Here is a 12,734-nt window from a genome sequence, read left to right on the forward strand (position 1 = left end):
TTTTTTGTCCATGAGGACTGCCCCTTCCCCATCTGTCTCTACTTTCTTCTGTTCCACAAAACTGAAGTATCCAGTTCTTTGATAATAACCTCCATTTTACAAACCCTACCTTCTCCTGATGGATGAACTTGCCATTTCCTCCATCCAGCTCTTCAGCCAGAACATACTGTTTTTGAAAAGTATATGTCAGTAATTTCCAGGTTTCTCTTCCCACCTTGCCTTTGGGAGTAGAATGGTAATCTCTCTCTGTTGGCCATATTCAGTAGTCCCCATTTCCTGTTTAAACACTGAACTCAAACCCCTTGAAATTGACAGTTTATCTACAAGTAAACATTCAAGATGAGTCCAAATTCCCCAAACCTACCTCCTCCTAGGTAATATACCACATCCTGCACCATACTGTTCTAATCTAAACCCACAATTTCTTCATCTCATTGTCACCTCCATTTCCCAAACAATTTATCTTTCTACCTTATGCCAACTGTGTAGTCTTATAGAATGGGAAAATATCACACCCATCTCCTCCTTTTTGTGTATGCATTCACCTTCCTTGGTTACTGTTCCAGCTATCTCCCTGTCTTGCTTATGGTCTTTTAACTTCCATGCCAAATACATCGCTCACCTACTTCTGTCCTCACCCCCCCACACACATTTTTAATTTAGCTCATCTTCCACCTGACTTATAATCATCCCTTCTGTTTGCATCTTTCTACCTCCAGTTTTCATCTTCCTCATCTCCACACATCCTGCACCCACCTCCTTCCCATCCTTCCTTGCATACTATGAAGCCTGCTTTCCATATACTAACCACCATCTTCATAAGTGAGAGCATTACTGCTTTATCTGCAGTCAATCTCTTAAGGATACAGCCCATTCACTCTGCTTCTGATGGTTCATTGTAGGTGTGATAAACACTTCCTGGGCCTTTTTCTGCTCTTTTGCCATCTGTTCCATGCCTATCCCACCCTCTCTGAAACTTTACATCAAATGCTTTTTGGCCTGTATAAAGTAATTTGCATCTGTCTACAGTGAACCTCCACTACCTTCCTCTTGCCCATTTAAACAGTCTTTTCAAGTAATTCCTTGCACTTGTGCCCTATCCCCAGTCATTGTTATAATGTTTGCTGAGGGGATTATCCTGTCCTTTGTTGCCTCAGATGTGTCTAAAGTGAACATACTGAGGAGTACTGGGCTTACAGCTGCCCCGTAGTACTACCCTAGTCACTTCCCTTTTTGTTGACAAGGTACCTCTAACTACAAACCCCTGTAGCCTTCTTTCCATCCATGCTGCAGTCCAGTTGCACATTGTTATTCTTGCTCCCACACCAGAAGTTATGCTGGAAGCTGAATCTGTGGGACTGAGTCAGTGGGCATACAGAAGTCAAAGTAAACCTTATCTTGTGCACGTCATTGTCCAGTTCACGTTTGACCTTGTTGTAAAGCTGTATTGGATTTGATTCTCAGCTCTTTCTGCACAGTAACCCTTGTTGGTTGTTGTCCTCATGATTGTTGCTCTCTTTGAAAGCAGCCAGTCCTTCTCTTAGGATTTTCTCCATTACTTTCCCTGTTACAGCTGTCATGCTAATAAACATGTAGTTACCTGGATTTTTCCTGCTTACCTTGTATGCTAGTACCAGCCTTGTTGTCTTCCAGTTCCAGGCTGTTTTGTGCTGGCCAGTGATGTATAGTTTCTATGACAGGTCATTGGCTTGTATGTGGACTATAACATGTGCAACCATCTCCATTCTCCTATGTCCTTCTAACTTTTAACCTTGATACCAGATTCACTGTAATCTGGTCTCTGCTGTCTTCCTTACCAAGCTTCTATTCCCTATAGAGATTGAATCTCCAGTTTGTAAAACCCTGTTTTCTTTCTCTACACTGGATATCCTTTCCTGTCTCCTGTCACTACCCTTCCTACTTACATTTGATGCCACTGGAGCTCTCCAGATACACACTCCCAACCTTCCTTATTGTTTCTGTTGACTGATTCCTTCCCTGTGTAACACCAGGCCACTTCTTCTTCTCTCCTGTGTTCTTCCTAAAACCCTAACCATTGATCTCCCCCTCCTAGAGCTCATGGTTTTACACTGTCTGTCTTTTTTACCTCAATTTTCAGACTCTCCAAAGTGGTAAGAAGTGTTGGTGTCAGGCTTTGGAAGAGACACTTATTTCAGGGAACAGTTGGCTCTTTCTCTGCTGAGCTGAAGTATTTTTTTAAGAAAATATTTATATTTTCACTTGGCTTGTTAAAGCCATCTGATGGTAATACAGAATTTATTTCACTTTAATTGCCTTATTTTATAGCATGTTAGATTCACTTGTGTAGATATATATATTTTTACAATTGTTTTATTTGTCTTTGTTTTGTTAATGTCATATGCATACAGTGACACATTGTATATGGCTAAACAATGTATGTTCTCTTTGTTGTAAAACTGTAATTTCTAACTCTGTGTAAACTAAATTTAATGTGGAGCTTTTCTCCCCGGGCCTCCACTGAAAATGGGTTTCTGACCCAATGGACTTTGCTGATCAACAAATGTAAATAAATAAATAAATAAACATTCATGTATGACTGATAATGTCACAATAAGGTGTGTTGTACCAGAGCAGTTCATAGAACTACTGAAACAATGCTTTGCTCAGTAGAATAAAGACAGAGATATTATAGACAGTGAGCATTATAATATGTTCAAGAATGAGGGAGGGGTGAGGTTGCTCTAAACAGTCAACAGTTGAATTAAATGAGAGGAAGGAGGGACGTGACATTGGTTTGTACAATTGAATACACTGAGTAGGTGGGAGAGGTTGTTCCTGGTGAATGAACATTATACGCACATTTACGAAATGGGGGGATCGCTGAACAATGATCATTTTATCATTTTACTGCATCCTTGGAGTGGTAAGTGGGCATGATACATTAATTCATGAGATGAGGGTGATATCCTGCACATTAAGCATTTTAGTTTTTTTTTTTTTTTTTTTTTTTTTTTTTTGGGGGGGGAGGAGATAATCTTAGATAACAAGCACAACAAAATAATTTGTGAGACAGAGGTCCCCTCAGTTTTTCTCTCTGTGTTAGGTGGGGGTAACTAGATAAAGTAATATTGACAGTTACCTGGGACAGGGCACCCTAAACCAAAGTGTTATGTCTAAACTATATTAGGAAAGGGAGTGGAGATATATCTACTGATTGCACAGCATTCTGCATTTCAAGGGTTAGGATTTACATGTACCCCTTATACAGTACTTTCCACATGTTGCCTCATTATGAGGTCAGATAAGCAAATCTGGGCATACCACATAGTGGGGCTTTCAGGCATTATTTTTACTATACCCCAACCCCCCACACACACAAAGTAGCATAACTTAAAAAGTTCACATTACTTATCATTGCAACAGTGTCTACAAACTCTTTTTTCTGTAAATTGCATTTGTAAGGGGGTTACCTCCTTAACCTCCCTCCCAGTTTAAAATGGCTAGATTGGGATTAAAGGGGATGCCACTTCTTTTCCACAAATGATAATAATGGAAAGTACACTTTGCAGATTTTGCTGAGTGGGGGTATGTATCCTGGAGCAGAAGCATTTCTTTCTAAAAGTCATGGTGTTGACAAGACAGTCAGTCCTTTTCTCAAAAAATTAGGTAGATGTGTAGGTATTGTAAAATTATCTATACTCTTTTATGGCAAAAGAGGCACCCATTTATTTATGCATCATATAAGCATGTAGTGTCACATGATGAGGTTTGCAGTGGCTGTAGAAATCACTGTACAGCCTGCATGTGCACTGCATAAATTCTTTTTAAATCCCAGCCTTATATCAGAGTCCAGTGGGTAGTTAAGTGACATATGCTGACACACTTCCGGGAATCAAACCCAGACAGACTAATTTCTGTTTTTATAGTTCAATTGCGATTTTAAAAAAATGTTTTTCAACAACCTTGGCTGGGTTTTAGATTATATGTGGTCTCTTCTTCTGAGAGTTGAATGCTCTTTAAGTTAATGCTAATCTCAAGAAAGACAAAACTCAAAATTCAAGTTAAGAGTCAGTGTTATGATCAGTTTGTTTAGTTAAAGTCTAATATTTTTTTTTTTCAAAAAAAAGATTCAGTGGCAACCATTTTTGACTCCAAAACTTGTTAAAGTCTCAGAATAACAATATCGAATGAGCAGAAATGCAGATGTACATGTATTAAGTCTGAAATATCCGTGGTTTGGGAGTATTTTTTTTTCTCCATCATATGGCAGTCTCAGAGTCAGTATATGGTGAGAAGCAGGGGTGTGCAGCCCAACTTGCAAAATCAACTTAGGTTCATAGGTAGGAACTAGACTTTCTGCCTGAGGGCATTTATAAGCCTAGCCAGAGTGTGTGTCGGCTTTCGCCGCCCCATTGATTAATTAACTGATCGTCTGTCAAGCAGAGCCAATGAAGTGATCCCAGGGGTGTATTTTCTGTTACCCATCCATTTGTCAAGGTTTCTCTTGAAGAGTGTTAGTGAAGGGCTCTGCCTGATGTAATTTGGAATTTTGTTCCAAAGCATGGGCAGTCTCTGTGACAGGAATCTATCCCTCCAGCATGTTCTGTTTATTCTTGTGGTGAGGTTTAGCTCACTAGAGCACGTGGCTCGCAGTGACTTGGATTTCTTTAGGTGGAGCATGTCCATCAATTCTGAGTTGGACATGGCTTTGTAAGTCAGGCAGAGATCACCTCTGAGTAAGCGATATGCCACTGAGTACAGCCGGAGTTTTTTCAGTCGGGCTGCATAGGACATAAGTCTGAGGCCAGTAATCCTCTTGGTGAGGTACTTTTGTGGTCTTTCCAGCTGTTGGAAGTGTCTTGTGAGGTACATCCCAAATGGGGCATTGTACTCTATGATGGGTCTAATGATTGACGAGTAGAGGGGCACTATAACCTCTTTATTTCTAGATGCAAACCCTTTAGTAATTAGATGGGCCACATAGAAGGATTTCCTAACTACTTTGGCAATATGATTGTCAAAGGAGAGATTACTATCTACATGGGTCCCCAGATCTCTTATTACCCCTTCTGCATTAAGGGAGCTGTCACCTATGTGGTAATTCGTGGGTGTATTGTTTTTCCCAAATGGGATGACTATGCATTTTTTGACTTTAAAGGAGAATAGCATAGTGTTATATTTGTTTAAGTAATTGCGTGACTGTCAGTTACAATAGGGAGTCAGATCCAACACACCATACTACTATTGCATATAAGACCAACTGCCTTTAAATGTACTGTTTTCTTAAAAATAAACTCTTTCCGTCATTGTCCTTAATTATGTCTTCCCTTAAAGTTATTTAAAACTCCAGAGATATATTTCTGAACTGCGGATACCTGGGCAATTTACCTGGAAAATATTTTTGACTGCTGTGTAAAATGTTCTGTTTACAGGCATTCTTAGAAGATTCTGGAATAATTGTTTCACTTTGTCATCTGTTGTTCTTAAAAATCAGTTAGCAATTAATGCAAAATGAATGACAGTAGAATATATGCTAATGCAAATTAAGTAAAATACTTACTGTTACATGGTTGGTCTGTATTTCTTGTGAAACTCATTAAGCCACAGCTTAACTGATTATGTTGCAGAATATAATTATTATAGAAATGTTAACACAGAAACATTACCAATATTTATGCTACTTGTTCACGCAAAATAGGTATGCATATGACTACCCAGAAGGATATACTAGCAATGACCTTGATTTTGACAGACCAAAAGGTTATCACCATCTGTACAGGGCTTTTGAAGAAGAAGATTCCCAAATGTATTATGATATTAAACGGTCACCAAGGAGACGGTTGCTACCTCCAACACCTACATGTAAGTACAGATATAAAAAATACATTTTGCTAGTACAGCTATAAAGATCTGTATAATGATTACTTTATTGGAAAGATGGAAATAGTTGTAGTTGCAAATGTTTGACAGTCATTTGTTAGCCAATCAACAAATTTCCTGCTGAAAAAAGACTGCATTCAATCACACATGGAGAATTGTTTTATTTTATAATTTGCCATTTGTGTGCCCTTTTCGCTTCACTGTACTTCTTTTCTACTGCCTAGCCACTGGATATCAAAACAAGTTAGTAGCTGTCACTCAGGTAAATAAGGTGGGTGGCATATTTTTTTGAAATTTGTATTCGTGAAACTAAAATTTCATCTTTTAGTAGGGTATCAGAATAGTGAGTGCTCCCTCTGTACGTTGTATTAGTAGCATTTTAAATTACTTGAACACATAGCAAGTGCTTAGTATGCCTGTTTATTTTTTATTTAGTATTATTCATTAATTCAGTGATGAAACAATCTAGAAGTAATTTCAGAGACAGAGAAACAAACTGACAAAGAATAGGAATATAGCTAAAGAATACCTTTAATGACCATGCATTAAAAAAAAGTTTGAAACTGAAAAAACATGTTTTTCATCACATCATGATGTATTATGCATTACAAATGCCCCAGTATCACTTTAAATGCTTAACCTTGTACTGTGTTATACATCTGATATAGATTGATGAGGACTGTCACACTGTGCATTATTTTGTTTTCTAGTCTGTCTTAGTCTCATAGTGCTTCTTGTGACTCCATAATATGGCACAGTCTAGATACAGTAAATCAGGAAGTTGCCAGCTAGGGGAACATGTCAAACTGGTGAAGGTATGTAACATGTTTGAACACTGTTCGTAAAAACTAACTTCTCTGACAATGGAGTTTCCCTCTTTCTCCGCTGTTATGCAACCCTGGAGTTGGTGTATGTAAGTCAGGGGAGTGGGCCCCCACATAGGGGGTGAATTTGCCCTGCAAAAAACGTTTGTGCAGTGTTTGCTGAAGTTAGTTTCAGTGATGATTTTTTGTATTTTTTTAACTTCATTGAAACTACCCGTGGAGAGTTGACACGAGTCCTCCAGCCATATAGCATAGATGCAAGCCATTTGCCTTTGCCACTGGAAACCCAAGTTAGGGACCAGACTAAGGCAGCTGGTAGGGTTGGCTGGGGACAGAATAAAGCAGCATTTCTACATTAAGTCCATTGGAGCGGGTTATACCATTACAGAGATGTTTACATGCTGCATTTTGCTCCTTTATAGAAATGTTATCTTTATTCACTACTAATCTCCATGGTATTATTTTTTCTCTTTGAAGTGTAGCAGTTTACAACACAGCAGAGTACAGGTGTAGCACTCTTGCTATAAATAGTTATATTTTCATGGTGGCAGAAGGAGACAGTACAGAAATTTAGTCTATTTAATTGCATTCAGCATTCATTCTGACTTCAGTCTATTCCTGTCTCCACTTTTTCACTTGTCCCATGCACCCCTGAATACCTTTCCACCACCCATTCAAGTTGTTCATTGCATAGATACACAGCCCTCTACATGAAAAAGTACTTTCACACATCTAAATAGTAGTTTGTCCTTAAAATCCTCTACCTGCATCCTCTCCACAGCGTGTCTGTTCTTCCTCTTCAGAATGACCTCTTCAACGATCGTGTGCATTCAGAACACATCTCCTTGTCTCTTTTGGTCTCTAGTGAAAAGTGAAAGGCACCATTCTGGTGGTCTCCTTCCAGTAGCAAGATGTCTGACTTTTTTGTATAGCCTCCAGAAGTGCAGACAGTGCTTAAGATGCAGCCTGAACCAGGCCCAATATAGCTTCTTGAGTATTTCTCCATAATGACACGCCCCAGCATCTTGTTGGCCGCTGTCAGTTCTTTCTCATTCTGCTTTTTGTCCATTCCAGGTATGATCAGCACTCCCAGATCCTTTTCCTGCTCTGTTGCCATTAGTGTCACTCCCTTAACTGATGCTTTGCAGCAGAAATGCTGCAGTCCAGGTGCAGTACTTTGTCTGTCTGTCTGCATGGAAACCATCTGATGCTTTTCACCTTTTTAGCCTTTCAAATCCTTCTTTAGAAACTTCTCTCATCCTCCACCACTGCAGCTTATTTTATGTCATCAATTGCTCTTGTTCTATTTTCCCTCAGAGATGTCTAAAGTGATCACATTGAAGAAGGCTGGACCCAGGCTCAGCCCCTGCGATACTTCACTAGTCACTTTCTTTATTTTTGATGTTCTCCAGCTCACCATAACCAACTGTGTCCTGTCATTCATCTATGCTGCAGTACATTTCCTTAGTATTGATCCTATCCCAACTTATTTTATTCTGGCAGCCACCTTTACAGGACCATATTCAAAGGCCTTTCAAAAGTTCTGCTCAACCATGTCAGCTTGTACTCACATTACAAGTTCTCATGTGGCACAGTCATAGAACTGAATCAGGTTTGTCTGACAGATTCAACTAATGGTGAACCTTTGGTGATCATTTTCCTAGAAGATGTATTTTAGGAAAGCAGACAGTCTTTTACTCAGGGTTTTGTGTATGTCTTTCCCTGTTACTTCTGCTATGCTAGCAGGTCTGTAGTTCTTTGCATTATCATTGCTCCCCCTAGTTAAGGGCACCACCATTGGTGTCTTCCATTCCTCAGGTACTTTTGCAGTGAGCAGTGATTTGTTGAAAACCTCATTCATGGGATGTGCCAGCATATTAATCAGTCTTGAATACCCTGGAGACAACCATCTGCTTAATCCTTCTTTAGGAAAACCAGTTTCCTCTCTGTCTGTCTCTCTCTGTCTGTCTCTGTCTTTTCAAGCTTTTATTCTTTGGTCACTGCTGTTCCCACTCTGCCATACCTGCCATCCAAAATGACACTGCCCCCCTTGCTTTCTTTCATAAAGACTGAAGTGAAATTTTCATTCACGTCCTTTGATTTTTTTTTCTCCAGTCTTCTATGATTTTCCCATCTTCTTTGTACAGTGCTGCCAAATATGTCCATCCCATCCACCTTTCTGCAGTGTATGTAAGGATGCCTTTGTTCCCCATCTTTGCCCTTTCTGCCAGTTCCGTTTCAGCATGTGCGGCAGCAGGTTTGCAGATGTAGCCTCTTGGTATCAGGAAATTTAATGGAATGGGTATTAAGTAATAAAGAGTAGTACTTTAGTGCCACTAATGAGACAGAAGAAGAGATACTGTATACCCACTGTAATGAGGCAGGAGCAAATGCTGTACAGACATTACAATAAGGCAGGAAGATACAGGGTGTAGACACAGATGCCATAAATATCACAAGCACAGTATAGTAATTCAAAAGTGATACAAGGTACAAGCACACAATCTTTGGATCCAAAGCTAACTCTGAGTAAACCGGCTCAGACATCTTTGGATCCAGATGACTCCCAGAGCCAAAACTTCCTTATCGGGTCTGAGGCACTGGAGTCTATGTTTCAAAGCCATCTCTGCGCCTCAGTGCTTCAGCACTGGATAGCTCAGCTCCAACTTCCTCCTTGGGGAGATTGCTTTCATGGCAGAGGGAGGCAGCAGTCCAGAAGTCTGCCTTCTTGGAGATGAGGCCTTCCTTCTCTCTGGAGTGGTCTGTCTTTGAGGTAGTGAAGAGAGTATTTTTTGTTCCGACAGGAAGGATAGATCCAACCCCCTTGGATTTTCAATCTAGTTCCGAGATGTCTCTGTGCTTGGAGCCAGATCATTGTACACCACAGGCACAGCCAGCCCAAGACCCCCAGACTACCCAGCAGGGTTTCTTGATCTCTTCTGACACTTCACCAGAGCATCCCACTGAGGAAGTCCCTAAGAAGAGAAAGTGTAAGAGGAGTCACTTGGACTGTCCGCAAGAGTCAGTCACTGAGGATACTGATTTCTGTGAAGGAGAAGGGTTCCCATGATCACCTCCAGAGGATGTCTCATTTAGAGACACCCTTGAGATCCTGAAGCAGAGAGGTGGTAGGACCTCCAACAGCTCTTCACCATAGGAAACTGTATTTCTGTAGGCCTTTGGAGATGACCTATCGACCTCCTGGGTTACTCCGTCCACTGATGAGCTCATTGATTTGTTCTCTAGGCTGGCGCAGAAGGAGTCTGACTCAGTTAAGCTAATTACTAAATGGCCAGATCAGATTCTGCCTCCACCTGTTGGGAAGGAATTCTGGATTAAAGGGGTGCCCATGGATGCCATGGTCATGGTGGCGGCCACCAAGAAGGAACTTGCTGAACAAAGTTCCTCTGTTCATCCCTCTAACAGGGAGTCTAGTGCGATGGCCATATTTGGGAATCATGTGTATGCATCAGCGACTTCTACCCTTAGGTCACTGAACTATTTGGCACATTCTACTAGGCTACAAAGGGACTTGATTAAAGAATCAAAATCCCTTTCAGGGACCATTACTGCTAAGGCTTAATTGTCTCTGGCCTCTCCAATCCATTTCAAATTCATCCATGAGACGTATTTCACATGCTTCCAAAGGTGCCTTAAGGATAGCGGGTCCAGGCATATCCATTAGAAAACATGACTGGATGTGCTTATGTGATTTTGTGGAGCCTTTCTAGTCCTCATTTGTCAATGCATCCTTTGATGGCAGTTTGTTGTGTGACCCAAAAGTGAAGGACACATTATCCAGGTGTGAGAAGGATGGAAAGACCCTGTCTGCAGTGGGCGTGTGTTTTTTGACCCCCCCTCAAAGATCCTTTTTCTAGGAATCAATGAGGTGGTCAAAAGATGTTGTTCAGGAAGTCCCAGGGTCCTTTCCAGGACACACATGGAGAAATTTTTCCTACAGGCAGAGGGGAGAACACTAATGGATGACACCATCCACGTCATGTGGCAGGGGAGGCCAGCAAAACCAAGGGTCAAGAGATTCTTTCTGTGATAGACCTTATCAGCACTCCTGAAAGGAAGCCTGATTGGCCCCCTCTGGAGGTAATCGCAGGTCCACTATCCCTGCACCAGAGAGCCTGACTAGGTACAGTGGATATAAAAAGTTTACACTCCCCTGTTAAAATGCCAGGTTTTTGTGATATAAAAAAATGAGACCACAATAAATCATTTCAAAACTTTTCCCACCTTTAATGTGACCTTTAACCTGTACAATTCAATTGAAAAACAAACAAATCTGTTAGGGAAAAAATATAAAAAATAAAAATGTACAATACGCTGGTTGCATAAGTGTGCACACCCTTAAACTAATAATTTGTTGTGTGTGCACACCCTTAAACTAATACTTTGTTGAAGCACCTTTTGATTTAATTACAACATTCAGTGTTCTTGGGTAGGAGTCTATCAGCATGACACATCTTGACTTGGCAATATTTGCCACTCTTCTTTGTAAAAGCACTCCAAATCTGAAAGATTCCAAGGGCATCTCTTGTGCACAGCCCTCTTCAGGTCACCCCACAGATTTTCTATTGGATTTAGGTCTGGGCTCTTGGTGGGCCATTCCAAAACTTTAATTTTCTTCTGGTGAAGCCATTCTTTTGTTGATTTGGATGTATGCTTGGGGTCATTGTCTTGTTGAAAGGTGAAATTCATCTTCATCTTCAGCTTCCTAGAAGATGCCTGAAGATTTTGGGCCAAAAGTGACTAGTATTTGGAACTGTTCATAATTCACTCCACCTTGACTAAAGCCCTAGTTCCAGATGAAGAAAAGCAACCCCAAAGCATGATACAGCCACCACCATGCTTCACCATGGGGATGGTGTTCTTTTGGTGATGCAAAGTGTTGTTTTTGTGCCAAATGTACCTTTTGGAATTATGGCCATAAAGTTCAGACTTGGTCTCATCAGACCATAACACATTTTCCCACATACTTTTGGGAGACTTGATATATTGTTTTGCAAGTTTTAGCTGGGCCTGGATGTTTTTCTGTGTAAGAAAAGACTGTCATAGTCCAAACATATGGAGAATACGGGAGATTATTGTCACATGTAGTACACAACCAGTACTTGCCAGAAATTCCTGCAGCTCCTTCAGTGTTGCTGTAGGTCTCTTGGCAGCCTCCCTGACCAGTTTTCGTCTTGTCTTTTCATCAGTTTTTGAGGGACGTCCAGTTCTTTGCAGTGTCACTGTTGTCCCATATTTTCTCCACTTTTTGATGACTGTCTTAACTGTGTTCCATGGTATATCCAATACTGTGGAAATTTTTTTAACCCTTCTCCTGACTGATACATTTCAACAGTGAGATCCCTTTGATGCTTTGTAAGCTCTCTGTGAACCATGGCTTTTGCTGTAGCAGGCAACTAAGTAAATGTAAGTAAAATCCTACTAGGTCAACGGAACTTTATTTGGGGTTAATCAGAGTCTGTTTAATTGATGGCAGATGTGTACCCAAAAAGACTGAATGCTGTAATTAAATCAAAAGGTGCTCCAACAAAGTGTTAGTTTAAGGGTGTGCACACTTAAGCAACCAGTGTGTTGTACATTTTTTTATTTTTTTATATTTTTCCCCTAACAGATTTGTTTGTTTTTCAATTGAGTTATAAAGGTTACAGGTCACATTAAAAGTGGGAAAAGTTTTGAAATGATTTATTGTGGTCTCATTTTTTTATATCACAAAAACCTGGCATTTTAACAGGGGAGTGTAAACCTTTTATATCCACTGTATAGCAAGAGATACATGGGTGCAGAGAATTATTTCCAGAGGCTGTATAATACCCGTTTCCCTTCCAGCTCCATCTGTATGCAAAATTCCCGATGTTCCACCCAGTCACAGGGAAGAAAGCAGCAGTACTAGAAGTACAAAAGCTGCTAGAAAAAGTTGTTATCCAAGAGGTTCTGTCAGACCAGATAGAATCCAGAACTTACTCAAAATTCTTTTTAGTGCCAAACAAAATGGGACTGGAGAGTTTTGGGTCTGAGCACTTTGAACAA

The 12,734-nt window shown here is 40.4% G+C and overlaps 1 protein-coding gene across 1 annotated transcript in view; it reads left to right on the forward strand.

Moving 5' to 3' along the window:
• CACNA1D (calcium voltage-gated channel subunit alpha1 D) overlaps positions 1-12,734 on the forward strand; it is a 5,051,180-nt gene that overhangs the window by 4,791,503 nt on the left and 246,943 nt on the right. Inside the window, exon 43 of the mRNA XM_044077483.1 lies at positions 5,681-5,844. Coding sequence (XP_043933418.1) covers positions 5,681-5,844 — 164 coding nt within the window. The remainder of the gene's footprint in view (positions 1-5,680; positions 5,845-12,734) is intronic.

The sequence above is a fragment of the Protopterus annectens genome, chromosome 7.part0 (assembly GCF_019279795.1).
Source record: "Protopterus annectens isolate FY-2018-M chromosome 7.part0, PAN1.0, whole genome shotgun sequence".
Classification (NCBI taxonomy): Eukaryota; Metazoa; Chordata; order Ceratodontiformes; family Protopteridae; genus Protopterus; species Protopterus annectens.